General features: G+C 44.2%; 2 protein-coding genes across 15 annotated transcripts in view; both read left to right on the top strand.

Moving 5' to 3' along the window:
• LOC135513243 (disks large homolog 1-like) overlaps positions 1–10,699 on the top strand; it is a 324,054-nt gene extending 313,355 nt beyond the window's left edge. For 11 of the 13 annotated variants that reach the window (XM_064936075.1, XM_064936074.1, XM_064936071.1 and 8 more), the window contains 7 exons: positions 2,957–2,998; positions 3,725–3,775; positions 4,430–4,531; positions 4,695–4,867; positions 5,321–5,430; positions 8,334–8,425; positions 8,613–10,699. In XM_064936075.1, the coding sequence (XP_064792147.1) occupies positions 2,957–2,998; positions 3,725–3,775; positions 4,430–4,531; positions 4,695–4,867; positions 5,321–5,430; positions 8,334–8,425; positions 8,613–8,719 (677 nt within the window). In that variant the 3' untranslated portion in view covers positions 8,720–10,699. The remainder of the gene's footprint in view (positions 1–2,956; positions 2,999–3,724; positions 3,776–4,429; positions 4,532–4,694; positions 4,868–5,320; positions 5,431–8,333; positions 8,426–8,612) is intronic. The other 2 variants (XM_064936078.1, XM_064936082.1) reach the window with 1 other exon arrangement.
• Positions 10,700–14,516: 3,817 nt separating this feature from the next.
• The window catches only part of meltf (melanotransferrin), a 19,102-nt gene continuing 15,262 nt past the window's right edge, over positions 14,517–18,356 (top strand). For both annotated transcript variants that reach the window (XM_064936085.1, XM_064936086.1), the window contains exons 1-4: positions 14,517–14,783; positions 15,380–15,534; positions 17,460–17,559; positions 18,131–18,316. In XM_064936085.1, the coding sequence (XP_064792157.1) occupies positions 14,741–14,783; positions 15,380–15,534; positions 17,460–17,559; positions 18,131–18,316 (484 nt within the window). In that variant the 5' untranslated portion in view covers positions 14,517–14,740. The remainder of the gene's footprint in view (positions 14,784–15,379; positions 15,535–17,459; positions 17,560–18,130; positions 18,317–18,356) is intronic.

An 18,356-nucleotide genomic window follows, 5' to 3' on the forward strand; every position in this document is an offset into this window, starting at 1 on the left:
CACATAACACTACATAGCATCCACATAACACTACATAGCATCCACATAACACTACGTAACACTATGTAGCATCCACATAACACTACATAGCATCCACATAACACTACGTAGCATCCACATAACACTACATAGCATCCACATAACACTACGTAACACTACACAGCATCCACATAACACTACGTAGCATCCACATAACACTACATAGCATCCACATAACACTAAGTAGCATCCACATAACACTACGTAGCATCCACATAACACTACGTAGCATCCACATAACACTACGTAGCATCCACATAACACTACGTAGCATCCACATAACACTACATAACACTACGTAGCATCCACATAACACTACGTAGCATCCACATAACACTACATAGCATCCACATAACACTACGTAGCATCCACATAACACTACGTAACACTATGTAGCATCCACATAACACTACGTAGCATCCACATAACACTACATAGCATCCACATAACACTACATAGCATCCACATAACAATATGTAACACTACGTAGCATCCACATAACACTACATAGCCCAACACACACATTTCTAAAAGATGGTCTTCCCGTCAGCCTCTGTACACAGTGTTCAAACAGCAGAACATCGGGGTCATTAGGTAGACAGCACAACTGTACGAATATCATCAGCACACCGAATCACGCAGTGTGGTGATGTCACTTCATCCGTGGTAATTCATTGGTGGGTATTGTACGGCAGATCATGCAGGCTGATTTTTCCACTGTTACAGGCTCCTCCTTGGAGAGTATGACTACTATTACTATTTACTTCCCCTTAATCAGCGGAGATGGAGATGGGATCATTTACAAACAACTACAGTACAACAGATGGTTCTCAACATACAGTAGGACAGATGGTTCTCAACATACAGAAGGACAGATGGTTCTCAACATACAGTAGAACAGATGGTTCTCAACATACAGTACAACAGATGGTTCTCAACATACAGTAGAACGTGGTTCTCAACATACAGTAGAACAGATGGTTCTCAGCATACAGTAGAACAGATAGGCAAGGTACCCCCAGGGGTTCTAGTACCCACTGTGGATAGGCCAAGTAACTCCAGGGGTTCTAGTACCCACTGTGAATAGGCCAAGTAACTCCAGGGGTCCTAGTACCCACTGTGGATAGGCCAAGTACCTCCAGGCATCCTAGTACTCCTGATTGTGAACCACTGCAGTAGAGGAAACAGTCATTAGATTAATCTAGGGGGCTTAATAGACATAAAAGAAAGTCTGCTTGTGTAGTCCAGCAGACTAACTCTGGTGGTATGTTACAGAGTTGTCATATCACTGTCAGAATCACCTTGGTGTTGGGGTCCTTTTCCGTTCAATGTATTTCTGTTCCAACCACTTGGCTGTCTTAAGAACCTTCGGGATTCAACCATCATTTAAATAAAAACATATTTTTACCTCTCCTTTTATTTATTCCTGGTGAGATATCTATTTTACAAGAGAGACTTGATCCAAAATGGCCGCAGGGTCACCGGGTTGGAAAGAAAAGCATGACAACACACATTAGCATTGTATAAAGCTCCATGATCTTGACATGGTCATTCACCTTGATGTGATAGGACCTTTCCCGTGATCTAATGGAAGGATGCAAGAGGAAGGTCTCCCAGATATACCGCAATACTGCCCTTCATAGAATACTGCCCTTCATAGAATACTGCCCTTCACAGAATACTGCCCTTCACATAATACCGCCCTTCACAGAATACTGCCCTTCACAGAATACTGCCCTTCACATAATACTGCCCTTCACATAATACTGCCCTTCACAGAATACTGCCCTTCACAGAATACTGCCCTTCACAGAATACTGCCCTTCACAGAATACTGCACTTCACATAATACTGCCCTTCACAGAATACTGCCCTTCACATAATACTGCCCTTCACAGAATACTGCCCTTCACAGAATACTGCCCTTCACATAATACTGCCCTTCACAGAATACTGTCCTTCGTAGGATACTGCACTTCACATAATACTGCCCTTCACAGAATACTGCCCTTCACATAATACTGCCCTTCACATAATACTGCCCTTCACAGAATACTGCACTTCACATACTGCCCTTCACATAATACTGCCCTTCACATAATACTGCCCTTCACATAATACTGCCCTTCACGTAATACTGCCCTTCACGGAATACTGCCCTTCACAGAATACTGCCCTTCACATAATACTGCCCTTCACATAATACTGCCCTTCACATAATACTGCCCTTCACAGAATACTGCACTTCACATACTGCCCTTCACATAATACTGCCCTTCACATAATACTGCCCTTCACATAATACTGCCCTTCACGTAATACTGCCCTTCACGGAATACTGCCCTTCACAGAATACTGCCCTTCACATAATACTGCCCTTCACAGAATACTGTCCTTCACAGAATACTGCACTTCACATAATACTGCCCTTCACGTAATACTGCCCTTCACGTAATACTGCCCTTCACATAATACTGCCCTTCACAGAATACTGCCCTTCACAGAATACTGCCCTTCACAGAATACTGCCCTTCACAGAATACTGCCCTTCACAGAATACTGCCCTTCACATAATACTGCCCTTCACATAATACTGCCCTTCACAGAATACTGCCCTTCACAGAATACTGCCCTTCACAAATACAATACAATGTTCCCACCTCCATCTCCTTACGGTTCCTAGCACTGCCCTCTCCTGGTGTTCCTGGGTTTCTCTGTCTTCATGTTGTCACCTTGTGTTAAATTACCTCCATCTCCTTACGGTTCCTAGCACTGCCCTCTCCTGGTGTTCCTGGGTATCTCTGTGTCTTCATGTTGTCACCTTGTGTTAAGTTACCTCCATAGACATCATCGGTGGGAGGGGTGTATCTGTAAATGTGTTTCTGTGGTGCTGACATTCCCTTTGTTATACTTTCAGAGCATGTTACCTCTAACGCCAGTGATAGTGAAAGTAGTTACCGTAAGTCCTGGTGTGCCTCTCCATCCCTCTCTCCTTCCCGCTCTCCATCTCTCCCTCTGTCGACCGTTGGCTCTATTCTGTAATGAGTTGTTCTTCTGCTTCTCTGTTGTCATGTTGCTGGTGCTCTATCTACTGTGTGTGTTTGGTCTGAGCAGCATTCTGGGGGTCACACGTTAGAGTCCCCAAGCCGCTTCCTTCATGGATGCATGTTGAAATAGCAGTCATTTTAGGAGGTTTACTGGACTGATATTAAACTGATGTGGATCTTTAGCAGTGTGTTTGTGTGAGAGAACATAGAAAGAGTCTATAGTGTGCTCTGCTCTCCACAGCTGTTAAATCTGCTGCTGTTAAATCTACAGCTGTTAAATCTGCTGCTGTTAAATCTACAGCTGTTAAATCTGCTGCTGTTAAATCTACAGCTGTTAAATCTGCCGCTGTTAAATTATTGTTATGAAAAGCAAATTTGCTTATACATATTCACCAGCTTCGTGGACTGCACTCACATTAGCTACTTTTTCAATGTTTTTCTGAACAGCTGGGGCGAGCAAGTTTTGATTACCACACTTGCTACACTAATTTGATAGATTACAACAGGCAAATACTGGTAGACAAAACACACACACTCATAGCATGCCGACAGCTAGTCTAGCTCCTAACTAATCACAGTGACCACTGCACCGATACTGTTAGTCTAAATATGGTCGCCTGTTCTGTCCGTCCAATCAGGTGGCCAGGAGGAGTACGTCCTGTCCTACGAGCCAGTCACACAGCAGGAAGGTAAGACACAGCTTACATCCTCATCTCTGTCACACATCACCTGTCACACACACACACATCACCTGACACACACACACATCACCTGACACACACACCACCTGACACACACACACACACATCTCAATTAGAGTTCGTTGGTTATCTCATTCAGAGTTCGTTGGTTATCTCATTCAGAGTTCGTTGGTTATCTCATTCAGAGTTCGTTGGTTATCTCATTCAGAGTTCGTTGGTTATCTCATTCAGAGTTAGTTGGTTATCTCATTCAGAGTTAGTTGGTTATCTCATTCAGAGTTAGTTGGTTATCTCATTCAGAGTTAGTTGGTTATCTCATTCAGAGTTAGTTGGTTATCTCATTCAGAGTTAGTTGGTTATCTCATTCAGAGTTAGTTGGTTATCTCATTCAGAGTTAGTTGGTTATCTCATTCAGAGTTAGTTGGTTATCTCATTCAGAGTTCGTTGGTTATCTCATTCGGAGTTCATTGGTTATCTCATTCAGAGTTCGTTGGTTATCTCATTCAGAGTTCGTTGGTTATCTCATTCAGAGTTCGTTGGTTATCTCATTCAGAGTTCGTTGGTTATCTCACAGTCAATTGATATTAATATGCTTCTGTAAGTGCAGTGTTGTTACAGTCGATCCCTCGTGTGTCTGTCCAGTGAACTACACACGACCTGTCATCATCCTGGGGCCAATGAAAGACCGCATCAACGATGACCTCATCTCAGAGTTCCCCGACAAATTTGGGTCCTGTGTCCCACGTGAGTACCAATGTTTTTGTTACATACACAATTTGATGTTTTTATGTTGACCGTTCTCGTCTTGTACCTAAATGTGTGATGACCAGTTCATCAGGGCTGTCGGTAATGAAATATATCAACACTGATGTAAATACATCTTCATTGTCTTTGTCCGGGCATTCAGACACGACCAGACCGAAGCGGGATTACGAGGTGGATGCCAGAGACTACCATTTTGTGGTGTCCAGGGAGCAGATGGAGAAAGATATCCAGGACCACAAGTTCATTGAGGCGGGCCAGTACAACAACCACCTGTATGGAACCAGCGTCCAGTCTGTACGGGAGGTCGCTGAGAAGGTGAACGGAGGAGAGAAGGAAGAGAGGAGGAAAAGAGGAGGAGAGGATGAAAATAGGAGGAAGAGCGGGGGAAATAGGAGGAGGAGAGGAGGAAGAGAGGGGGAAATAGGAGGAGGAGAGGGGGAAATAGGAGGAGGAGAGGAGGAAGAGAGGGGGGGAAATAGGAGGAGGAGAGGAGGAAGAGAGGGGGAAATAGGAGGAGGAGAGGAGGAAGAGAGGGGGAAATAGGAGGAGGAGAGGAGGAAGAGAGGGGGAAATAGGAGGAGGAGAGGAGGAAGAGAGGGGGAAATAGGAGGAGGCGAGGAGGAAGAGAGGGGGAAATAGGAGGAGGAGAGGGGGAAATAGGAGGAAGAGAGGGGGAGAGGGGGAAGAGACGAGGAGGAAGAGAGGAGGAAGTGTCAGCATATGGCTGTTGTGATGACATGTCTTCACTCTCTCTTTCTTTATGTCCAGGGGAAGCATTGCATCCTGGATGTTTCAGGCAACGCCATCAAGCGATTGCAATCGACCATGCTCTACCCCATCGCTATTTTCATCAAGCCCAAGTCTGTGGAGAATATCCTGTAAGTTATTCTGATTCAACAATTCATTTTCATATTAAGAGGTCAAAGTCTTCTGCCCTAGGGCATGGTGGGTATTAAGAGGTCAAAGTATTCTGCCCTAGGGCATGGTGGGTATTAGGAGGTCAAAGTCTTCTGCCCTAGGGCATGGTGGGTATTAGGAGGTCAAAGACTTCTGCCCTAGGGCATGGTGGGTATTAGGAGGTCAAAGTCTTCTGCCCTAGGGGATGGTGGGTATTAGGAGGTCAAAGTCTTCTGCCCTAGGGCATGGTGGGTATTAGGAGGTCAAAGTCTTCTGCCCTAGGGGATGGTGGGTATTAGGAGGTCAAAGTCTTCTGCCCTAGGGCATGGTGGGTATTAAGAGGTCAAAGTCTTCTGCCCTAGGGCATGGTGGGTATTAAGAGGTCGAAGTCTTCTGCCCTAGGGGATGGTGGGTATTAGGAGGTCAAAGTCTTCTGCCCTAGGGCATGGTGGGTATTAAGAGGTCAAAGTCTTCTGCCCTAGGGGATGGTGGGTATTAAGAGGTCAAAGTCTTCTGCCCTAGGGCATGGTGGGTATTAAGGGGTCAAAGTCTTCTGCCCTAGGGCATGGTGGGTATTAAGAGGTCAAAGTCTTCTGCCCTAGGGGATGGTGGGTATTAAGAGGTCAAAGTCTTCTACCCTAGGGCATGGTGGGTATTAAGGGGTCAAAGTCTTCTGCCCTAGGGCATGGTGGGTATTAAGAGGTCAAAGTCTTCTGCCCTAGGGCATGGTGGGTATTAAGGGGTCAAAGTCTTCTGCCCTAGGGCATGGTGGGTATTAAGGGGTCAAAGTCTTCTGCCCTAGGGCATGGTGGGTATTAAGAGGTCAAAGTCTTCTGCCCTAGGGCATGGTGGGTATTAAGGGGTCAAAGTCTTCTGCCCTAGGGCATGGTGGGTATTAAGGGGTCAAAGTCTTCTGCCCTAGGGCATGGTGGAAAGTATTCAGACCCCTTGACTTTTTCCACATTTTATTACGTTGCAGCCTTATTATAAAATGCATTTGTTTTTTTCCTCATCAATTTACACACAATACCCCATAATGACAAAGCAAAAACAGGTTTTTAGACATTTTTGCTAATTTCTAAAAAAAAAAAATAAACACTGAAATATGACATTTGTGTAAGTATTCAGACCCTTTACTCAGTACTTTGTTGAAGCACCTTTGGCAGTGATTACAGCCTAGAGTCTTCTTGGGTATGACGCCACAAGCTTGGCACACCTGAATTTGGGGAGTTTCTCCCATTCGTTTGTGCAGATCCTCTCAAGCTCTGTCAGGTTGGATGGGGAGGGTTGCTGCACAGCTATTTTCAGGTCTCTTAGAGATGTTAGATGGGGTTCAAGTCTGGTCTCTGGCTGGGCCACAATAACATTCAGAGACTTGTCCCGAAGCCATTCGTGCGTAATCTTGGCTGTGTGCTGAGGGTTGTTGTCCTGTTGGAAAGTGAACCTTGGCCCCAGTCTGAGGTTCTGAGCACTCTGGAGCAGGTTTTCATCAAGGATCTCTCTGTACTTTGCTCCGTTCATCTTATCTTTGCCTCAATCCTGACTAGTCTCCAAGTCCTTGCCGCTAATCCCCACAGCATGAGGCTGCCACCAACATGCTTCACCGTAGGGATGGTGCCAGGTTTCTTCCAGACATGACGTTTGGCATTCAGGCCAAAGAGTTCAATCTTGGTTTTATCAGACCAGAGAATCTTGTTTCTTATGGTCTGCGAGTCTTTAGGTGCCTTTTGGCAAACTCCAAGTGGGCTGTCATGTGCCTTTTACTGAGGAGTGGCTTCCGTCTCGCCACTCTACCATAAAGGCCTGATTGGTGAAGTGCTGCAGAGATGGTTGTCCTTCTGGAAGTTCTCCCATCTCCACAGAGGACCTCTGTAGCGCTGTCAGAGAGACCATCGGGTTCATGGTCACCTCCCTGACCAAGGGCCCTTCTCCCCCGGATTGCTCAGTTTAGTTGGGCGGCCAGCTCTAGGAAGAGTCCTGGTGGTTCCAAACTTTTTCCATTTAAGAATGATGGAGGCCACTGAGTTCTTCGTACAAATGTTTTGGTACCCTTCCCCAGATCTGTGCCTCGACACAATCCTGTCTCGGAGCTCTACGGACAATTTCTTTGACCTCATGTGTTGGATTTTGCTCTGACATGCACTGTCAACTGTAGGACCTTATATAGACAGGTGTGTGCCTTTCCAAATCATGTCCAATCAATTGAATTTACCACAGGTGGACTCCAATCAAGTTGTAGAAATATGTTGAGGATGATCAATGGAAACAGGATGCACCTGAGATCAATTTCGAGTCTCATAGCAAAGGGTCTGAACACTTATGTAAATACGGTATTTCTGCATTTCATATTTAATACATTTGCAATCATTCCTAAAACCCTGTTTCCACTTTGTCGTAATTGTGTGTAGATTGCTAAATATTTTTATTAATTTAATCCTTTTTAGAATAAAGTTATAACGTAACAAAATGTGGAAAAAGTCAAGGAGTCTGAATACTTTCCAAAGACACTGTTTATACTGTATATAGGGCAACATCTTAGTCATCCTCTCCCTGTCTCTCTCTCCTTCTCGCCCTCTCACTCTCCTCCATCTCTCGCTCTGTCCCTCTCATTCTCTTTCTCTCCTGCCTCTCCCTGTCTCTCTCTCCTTCTCGCCCTCTCACTCTCATCCATCTCGCTTTGTCCATCTCATTCTCTTTCTCTCCCTCTCTTTCTCTCCTGCCTCTCTCCCTGTCTCTCTCCTCTTTCTCCTTCTCATACTCTCCCTCTTTCTCTCTCCCTCTCTACTCTCTCACTCTTTCTTTCTCTCTCTTGCCTCTCCCTCGCTCTCTCCTCTATCTCCTTCTCGCTCTCTATCTCTCTGTGTCGCTCCCTCCTTCTCTCTAGGGAGATGAATAAGAGGCTAACAGAGGACCAGGGGAGGAAGACGTTCGACCGAGCCATGAAGCTGGAGCAGGAGTTCACTGAGCACTTCACTGGTGAGTCCAGCCCCCCCCCCCCCATCACTACAGTCTCAACCTCTTCAGCATCAAGTAGATGTCTCAGTTCCATGAATTAACTAATTGGCAAAATACAGGAAAGCCTGTCCCAGCTATACTATATAAGTATAGCTGGGAGTTCTAGCTATAGTTTTACATGTGCTGTGTGTAATGTGTGTCGTTGCAGCTATCGTCCAGGGGGACTCTCTGGAGGAGGTTTATAACACAGTGAAGAGGATCATCGAGGAGCAGTCAGGACCCTTCATCTGGGTGCCTGCCAAGGACAAGTTGTGAAGGAGGACAGAAGAGATGACCTTTTTTTTTTGCCGTCCTCGTTTTCTTCTTTGATTTTACGTCTAATTTTATGCCCTGAGCATAGGACCCCCCCTCTCCCTTTCACTTATACCCCCCCCCCTCGCGCGCCGCCCTGCTCCCCTCTGTCACACTGGCTGGTGTCATTACATTAGTGTCTGGGGATCTGATCACGCATAGACCCACACACACACACACACACACACACACACACACACAGAATTCTTTAATGCTTTCTCTATCACACACTCGCTCACGCTCTCGCTCGCTCTCTCTCTCTCTTCTCTCTCTCGCTCTCTCGTGTTTTCTTGGGCTGTCCTTGTATCTGGGTGTTTTTCCTGCTAAGGAGGTACGGGCTTTGGCAACCAGCGTCTTATGGGGAGATTTTTATGGTACAAGTCCTTAATGTTTAAGGAACATGATTTAGATGCATATATATACAAATAATAAATCATTTCTTGTACTTTTTTTTTCTTCATATTATTGAAAGGAAATGCATTCATGTATGGGGGTTCGTAAAGGAAATGCATTCATGTATGGGGTTCGTAAAGGAAATGCATTCATGTATGGGGTTCGTAAAGGAAATGCATTCATGTATGGGGTTCGTAAAGGAAATGCATTCATGTATGGGGTTCGTAAAGGAAATGACATGAGGCTAAACTTTGCACGTTATAGCTTTAAAAGAGCATGTTTCATAGTGTTCTGATCATTCCCTCGTCATGTTTTTTTGTCGTTCTTTAGTTGTCCTTTGTCTCTGCTCACGTGACAGCCATACATACTATTCAACCTGCACAGAGGGAACTAAGGTTACAGAGTGATGACTGGACTTCACTCTGACACACGAGGCTGTTTCTTATCATGGCCGCCTTCACTGACTTTAATGATCCCTGATGATTTGATTCTGTTCTTTGTCCATAAGCTTTCAGGTTAATTTCCTGAACAGGAATAGAGTAAATGAAAGGCTGTTTTTAAACTGACTCCAGGTGTATTAGTAGTAGTAAGAAGGAAGCAAAAACCCGAAAGAATTTATTGTACACTGAGATTTTAACGTATATTTAACCCTCAGTCTACTGCCTATTTTGTTATAATAAAAAGTCTATATTGAGCTTTACTTCAAAACTCATACAGCTATGGGGAATTATTTTCTTTGCCACGTTGAACGTATAAATATGAATATATATATATATATATAAATATATTTTCCTTTACTTTCACCAACACCTATCGGTTTCAGTTAGTTACTTATGCGTTCAGTAGAGCAGAGGAGACCTGTGGTCCGGAGTCAGATCCCTCTGTAAGGTCAGAGAATGGGGTTAAGGTTAGGAACAGGACACACGTACACCCCCTAACTCTGAACTCCGCTGACTGGCTGGGGTGTGAACTGTGTTGGTGAAGCAGTGGAAATGTAAAGTAACCAACATGGTGTTCTGGTTCTGGTTCTCCTCTCCCCCATCTCCATGTCCACTTCCCTGCGAGTTTCCTTTTTTTTCATGTGATGTGCATGGTTTTTAGAAGCAGTAGTCTTTATTAAATAACAAACGGGGGGGGGGGGGGGAGAGGAGTCTGTGTTCACCGAGGATTGTGACGTCATATCTTCAAGCTCCGCGAGAGGATCGTTCAGACAGACACACACTGGAGTAGACAGTCCTCAAGAGTGTGTGTGTGGACATGGCCGTTGTTCGTATCTGAAGGGGGAAAGATCTAACAACGCGCTTCCGAAGCGCGATGCCTTTAACTGTCCTCCGGAGGACTCCGTGCTGGAATCCTCCCTCCCTCTCCTGCTTCCACAGAGATGATTGTTTTCTATAAGACTTGTTCTTCTTCTGGTTCTTCTTGTTCTTCACCACCTCACCACTGCTTTCTATCTCACTTTTGGATTCGAGTTTGTAAATAATCCCTTTCCTGATTCATTCAATTTGTCATAAAGAGGAGAACTGCCAATAAACCCTTTCTCATACATCATAGTGCTGTGGGTCTCTTCCTTCTAGATGTCTCTCTCTCTCTGTGTTGGGGGAAGCTACTCTAAACATGTCATTTACTTCACACTGGAAGAAATTAAGCCACACTTAAAGAAAAATATAGTTAATTTAATTACTTACAAAAAGTAGTTCACTACATCCTCTCCCGAGCTACTTAGTGAAAAAATGATCCCATCTACATCTGTTGTAATAGATCCATCTGGAGTCCGATGTTAACCGAGTGTGTAACATATTAAACACACAAACTGTTTCAGGTGAAAATTGGGCAGTCCTGATGTTGAAAAATAAAGGAACTTCTCGCCTACTTCATCCATGTTTTATTGTTGTAAAGAAAGTAGTGTGTAAAGTAGTTAGCTGCATGGTACAAAAAAAAAAAAAAAAGTAATTAACTACTGAAAACACAACCTAGATTTGAATTTAGTTCAACCAAAACTACTGTAAAATGTAGTTAAATTACAAGTTGAACTACTTGTAGTCCACGACTCCAACAATGTGTGTGTGTTAATCGCTCTACCTCTTTACTCAAACTCTCAAGTTAATGGTGTCCTGTTTCTCATTTGATTTAACCAGAGTCGTCCACTCAGACATAAATACGTGTCACTGTAATCCACAGTTTAGCATAAACATAGAACTAAACAGTTACATGTGCTCTATAAAAAAACAAAAGAAAATAAGGCTATTTTTTTTCCCCCATGTCTATTTTGGTGCATTTAGCTCAAGCATATTATCCACTGTTTTAAGGTATTAAAGGACATCTGTTGTGAGTGTGGACATGTCTAATGTGTCTCTTCCAGTAGTTTAACTAAATGGATCACTCTGCTACTGGGATTGGCTACAACAGTGTGTTTGATCAATGAGAACTTGGCACACAGACACGCACTCAGCATATCAACAGGTTCAAGTCCCAACTCGAGGCTAAGCAAGATGTATTTCCTATTATAGACAGCTGTCGTGTTTTATGGAGCTATAAAGTACAGGTATCTGGAAGTGGATGGCAATAAGTGGGGTATATTGGAGTTGATGGTTTAGTACCACCACCGGACCGGAGACATGAGATTGTTTTATGATGTACGGTACGTTTACTGTTGTGCTGATTTATAGTTCGTTGTTCAGTCACTTGACGTTCTGACCAAGAGGAATACTGAGACATGTAAAAAAACAAATAGAACACCTGGACTTCCTCCATGGACCCTGAAGGGACCACAGACCCCAGTTTGGGAACCTCTTTACTGAATTATATATACACTACATGACCAAACGTTTGTGGTCACTTCCTCGTTGAACAACTCGTTCCAAAATCATGGACATTAATATGGAGTTGGTCCCCCCTCCCTTTGCTGCTATAACAGCCTCCACTCTTCTGGGAAGGCTTTCCACTAGATGTTGGAACATTGCTGCAGGGACTTGCTTCCATTCAGCCACAAGAGCATTAGTGAGGTTGGGCACTGATGTTGGGCGATTAGGTCTGGCTCGTAGTCGCCATTTCAATTCATCCCAAAGGTGTTTGATGGGGTTGAGGTCAGGGCTCTGTGCAGGCCAGTCAAGTGCTTCCACATCGATCTCGACAAACCATTTCTGTATGGACCTCGCTTTGTGCCCGCGTGCATTGTTATACTGAATCAGGAAAGGGCCTTCCCCAAACTGTTGCCACAAAGTTGGAAGCACAGAATTTTCTAGAATGTCATTGTATGCTGTAGCGTTAAGATTTCCCTTCACTGGAACTAAGTGGCCTAGCCTGGGCTTCACACCACTTCAGCCAACGCTTGGCATTGCGTATGTTGATCTTAGGCTCGGCCATGGAAATCCATTTGATGAAGCTCCCGACAAACAGTTCTTGTGCTGAGGTTGCTTCCAGAGACATTTTGGAACTCTGACAATTTTTTTCTGCTTCAGCACTCGGCAGTCCCATTCTGTGAGCTTGTGTGGCCTACCACTTCGCTGCTGAGACGTTGTTGCTCCTAGAAATTTCCACTACAACAATAACAACACTTAAAGTTGACTGGGCCAGCTCTAGCAGGGAAGAAATTTGATTGACTTGTTGGAAAGGTGGCATCCTATGACAGTGCCACGTTTAAAATCCCTGAGCTCTTCAGTAAGGCCATTCTACTGCCAATGTTTGTCTATGGAGATTGCATGGCTGTGTGCTTTATTTTATACACCTGTCAGCAACGGTTGTGGCTGAAATAGCCGAATCCACTAATTTGAAGTGGTGTCCACATACTTTTGGTGATTGTAGTGTATGTTCCCCAATTGCAAATTAATAGCTAAAACAAGTTTTTCAAAGCTACTACTAAATACCCAAGTAAGCCAGGTTACGATGGTTCGCCTTGATTCTGATGTACACTGAACAAAAATATAAACTCAAAGTAAAGTGTTGGCCCCTTGTTTAATGAGCTGAAATAAAAGATCCCACAAAAATTCCATATGCATAAAAAGCTTATTTCTTTTAAATTCTTTGTACAAATCTGTTGACATCCCTGTTAGTAAGCATTTATCCTTTACCAAGATGATCCATTCACCTGACAGGTGTGGCATATCAGGAAGCTGATTAAACAGCAGGATCGTTACACAGGTGCACCTTGTGCTGGGGACAATAAAATACCACTCTAAAATGTGTAGTTTTGTTATACAACACATTGTCACAGATGTTTCAAGTGTTTGAGGGAGAGTGCAATTGGCATGCTGACTGCAGGAATGTCCACCAGAGCTGTTGCCAGAGAATTGAATGTTAATTTCTCTATCATAAGCCACCTCCAAAGTCATTTTAGAGAATTTGGCAGTACGTCAAACCGGCTTCACAACCACAGACCACGTGTAAACCACGCCAGCCCAGGACCTCGACATCTGGCTTCTTCACCTGTGGGATCTTAGACCAGCCACTCGGACAGCTGATGAAACTGAGGAGTATTTCTGTCTGTAGTAAAACTGAAAATGTCCCAGTTCTTCCATGACCTGCATACACACCAGACATGTCACCTAATTGAGCATGTTTGGGATGCTCTGGATCGACTCGTACGACAGCGTGTTCCAGTTCCGCCAATATCCAGCAACTTCACACAGCCATTGAAGAGGAGTGGGGACAACATTCCACAAGCCACAATCAACAGCCTGATCAACTCTATGCGAAGGAGATGTGTCTCGCTGCATGAGGCAAATGGTGGTCACACCAGATACTGACTGGTTTTCTGATACACACCCCTACCTTTTTAGGTATCTGTGAGCAAAAGATGCATATTTGTATTCCAAGTCATGTGAAATCCAAAGATTAGGGTCTAAATAAATCATTTAAATTGTCTGATTTCCTTATATGACCATTACATTACTCAGTCAAATCTTGTTGCAGGTTGATTTTATATTTCTGTTCAGTGAACCAGCATCTTACCTTGCCTAAGGTTTTGGTTGTTGTTTTTTTCCTCATATCCCATTCAGAAATTACTTTTGTAAAAACATTTTATTTGTTGATTGTATTGAAAAGCTGGTAAGGAAACAAGAGAAAAAAATGACATAAGAAATATGACAGCAGTATGGGAAATGAGTTATGAAGGTGCACTTGTATTACTAGCCTAGTCTTCACATTAAACTTAGAACAAGATTCCAGAAATTGTATTTGTCATTGACAGGGTCAGGCAGAAAAGCTACTACAGTTACACCCCCCCCCCCCCCCCCAGATGTACGATGGAAAAGCACCGGGCAGGGCCAGCAGAGGTGGGGTCTTTCCCCGTCAATGGCCTCTGTGTGCTCGGTCTGGCCAAGCGCCAGTAGGGACGTGTCTTTCCAGGTATGAGCTAACTGTCTGGAAGTCACCAAGTTTCAGAGAAAACGTTAGACGAAGAATAGCTAGAAAGTCTACTGATTTCCATAAAATTATGTTGTAAAATACTCATAACTTGTTTGACGATATGCGTAAAGCTGGAGTTCAACTTGGAGCTTGTACTTTGGAGCCCCAATCAGATATCGGAAAGGTATAAATAAACAGCTCGTACAGGATCAGGGCATTCTCACGTCTGGCTCTGACTCCGTCACTATGTGGGTTCTCGTCGCCTCTCTGATATTAGGCCTTCAGACTGGTGAGTTGTTTTTTTTACTCAATATAATAGTAAATTATGGAGGTGTGGAGGTAAAATAACGACATATTTTAATCTGACCTAGATTCAGACTTGCCTAGTTAAATAAAGGTTACTTTTTTTTAAATAAAAAAAAAGCATAGTTATGTGTGTGTTATAAAACGATAATAGCTCAAAGACTACATTTGAATAAAAGGTTGGATTAATATGAATCCGTTGCATTTTATTGATGGTAATTTAAATGCACAGAGACACTCTGACATGATCCTGAGACCCATTATCGTGCCATTCATCCGCCGGCATCACCTCATGTTTCAGCATGATAATACACGGCCCCATGTCACAAGGATCTGTACACAATTCCTGGAAGCTGAAAATGTCCCAGTTCTTCCATGACCTGCATACTCACCAGACAGACTACCGTATAAAATGCTAGATATTATCAGCACATTGAGGTTTCTGGATGGAATTTTAATTTGAAACAGACGAATTTGCGCAGTCGACGTTTGGTTGTGTACTCTATGAACGTTGGTTATTGAGTAGCCATCGGACAACAAGAAAAACATGATTATTTGTGTTTGAATGTGTTCCCTATCCAGTGTCTGGCCAGAGCACGATAAGATGGTGCGCAATCTCCGCTCAAGAGATGACCAAATGTAACGGCATGGCGCAGGCCTTCAGCAGTGCGGCCATCCGTCCGATTATCCAATGCGTCAGCGACGTGTCTGTGGAAGGATGCGCTCAGAAGATCGGGGTAAGTGGGGCTCTTTCAGATTAATAGGGCACATTTCCGTTTATATTGACTTTTTTATATGACTTCCTATGAAACTGGATCAAATCTAAAAAATATATATACACTGCTCCAAAAAATAAAGGGAACACTAAAATAACATCCTAGATCTGAATGAATGAAATATTCTTATTAAAATACTTTATTCTTTACATAGTTTAATGTGCTCACAACAAAATCACACAAAAATGATCAATGGAAATCTAATGTATCAACCCATGGAGGTCTGGATTTGGAGTCACACTCAAAATTAAAGTGGAAAACCACACTCCAGGCTGACCCAACTTTGATGTAATGTCCTTAAAACAAGTCAAAATGAGGCTCAGTAGTGTGTGTGGCCTCCATGTGCCTGTATGACCTCCCTACAACACCTGGGCATGCTCCTGATGAGGTGGCGGATGGTCTCCTGAGGGATTTCCTCCCAGACCTGGACTAAAGCATCCGCCAACTCCTGGACAGTCTGTGGTGCAACGTGGCGTTGGTGGATGGAGCGAGACATGATGTCCCAGATGTGCTCAATTGGATTCAGGTCTGGGGAACGGGCGGGCCAGTCCATAGCATCAATGCCTTCCTCTTGCAGGAACTGCTGACACACTCCAGCCACATGAGGTCTAGCATTGTCTTGCATTAGGAGGAACCCAGGGCCAACCGCACCAGCATATGGTCTCACAAAGGGTCTGAGGATCTCATCTCGGTACCTAATGGCAGTCAGGCTACCTCTGGCGAGCACATGGAGGCCCCCCAAAGAAATGCCACCCCACACCATGACTGACCCACCGCCAAACCGGTCATGCTGGAGGATGTTGCAGGCAGCAGAATGTTCTCCACGGCGTCTCCAGACTGTCACGTCTGTCACGTGCTCAGTGTGAACCTGCTTTCATCTGTGAAGAGCACAGGGCGAATTTGGCGAATTTGCCAATCTTGGTGTTCTCTGGCAAATGCCAAATGCCCCGCACGGTGTTGGGCTGTAAGCACAACCCCCACCTGTGGACGTCGGGCCCTCATACCACACTCATGGAGTCTGTTTCTGACCGTTTGAGCAGACACATGCCCATTTGTGGCCTGCTGGAGGTCATTTTGCAGGGCTCTGGCAGTGCACGTCCTGCTTCTCCTTGCACAAAGGCGGAGGTAGCGGTCCTGCTGCTGGGTTGTTGCCCTCCTACGTCCTCCTCCACGTCTCCTGATGTACTGGCCTGACTCCTGGTAGCGCCTCCATGCTCTGGACACTACGCTGACAGACACAGCAAACCTTCTTTCCACAGCTCGCATTGATGTGCCATGCTGGATGAGCTGCACTACCTGAGCCACTTGTGTGGGTTGTAGACTCCGTCTCATGCTACCACTAGAGTGAAAGCACCGCCAGCATTCAAAAGTGACCAAAACACCAGCCAGGAAGCATAGGAACTGAGAAGTGGTCTGTGGTCACCACCTGCAGAACCACTCCTTTATTGGGGGTGTCTTGCTAATTGCCTATAATTTCCACCTGTTGTCTATTCCATTTGCACAACAGCATGTGAAATGTATTGTCAATCAGTGTTGCTTCCTAAGTGGACAGTTTGATTTCACAGAAGTGTGATTGACTTGGAGTTACATTGTGTTGTTTAAGTGTTCCCTTTATTTTTTTGAGCAGTGTATATATTCAGTTGTTTGTGACAGTTGATGTTTATATTTTTATATTTTCTTAATAATTGCTGTGATATTGTTTGTTTATTTAAGTCTTGGATAGGATAATGATATCACCTTTTGGAGCATGTGTTGACCTAGTTGTCTAGGAGTATCTTCCGATGTCCTGAGTCCGACTGATTAGGAAGCAACACTATTTCATTTCATACAGTTGCGTTAACCATTGAAACATGCTATTTAAACCCCTCTTCATTTGTTTCTTCTAGAAAAACCAAGTAGATGCCTTTTCAATGAGCGCTAAGGATATCTACAAATTGGGGGAAGAAACTGACTTCAAAATAGCTGCAGGAGAGACTTCTGCTGATGGTAAAGAGTTCATGTCTGTGTTATATTTCTGATGTTGCAGCACACCATCACAGTATGTCACACTCACCAATTTTGCATAAAGTAATTTGTGTCTATTTCACGATCATTTATGAGCGTTGGATATGAGCGTTGGTTATGTTTACTCTCTTTTTATGACATGCTTTTGCAAATTTTACCCGTAACGCAGAAAGAGGACCATATCATATAAATGTAGTACATACGGTATGTTAATGATTTACTGGAGATTCAAGGATCTTTAAAAAAAAAAAAACTAGGCAAATTCTTATTTACAATGACGGTCTACACTGGGCCAAACCCGTACAATGCTGGGCCAATTGTGTGCAGACCTATAGAACTCCCAATCACGGTCGGTTGTGATTACAGCCTGGATTCGAACCAGGGTGTCTGTAGTGACGACTCTAACACTGAGATGCACTGTCTTATGACAGCGGACGAGGTCATATCCCTCAATTGTGTCTGTTTTGACTCTGTTCCTCAAAGAGAAAGAGGGAAGCACATGATTAACTGGACCAATAACAGATTACTACCCCCTGACCCCTGACCTCCACAGGAGAGGGCACCACCTACTATGCGGTTGCCGTGGTGAAGAAGATGAAGCCGGACATCAACATCAACACACTGAAGGGCAGAAAGACATGTCACACAGGGAAGGGGCGTACTGCCGGCTGGAACATGCCCCTGGGATACCTCATCGACCAGAGCAAGATGTCTGTCATGGGCTGTAACATCCCACAAGGTCGGGAATTGTGACACACACGCTAGTGTATGCACGCACG

Source organism: Oncorhynchus masou, chromosome 24 (genome assembly GCF_036934945.1).
Source record: "Oncorhynchus masou masou isolate Uvic2021 chromosome 24, UVic_Omas_1.1, whole genome shotgun sequence".
Classification (NCBI taxonomy): domain Eukaryota; kingdom Metazoa; phylum Chordata; class Actinopteri; order Salmoniformes; family Salmonidae; genus Oncorhynchus; species Oncorhynchus masou.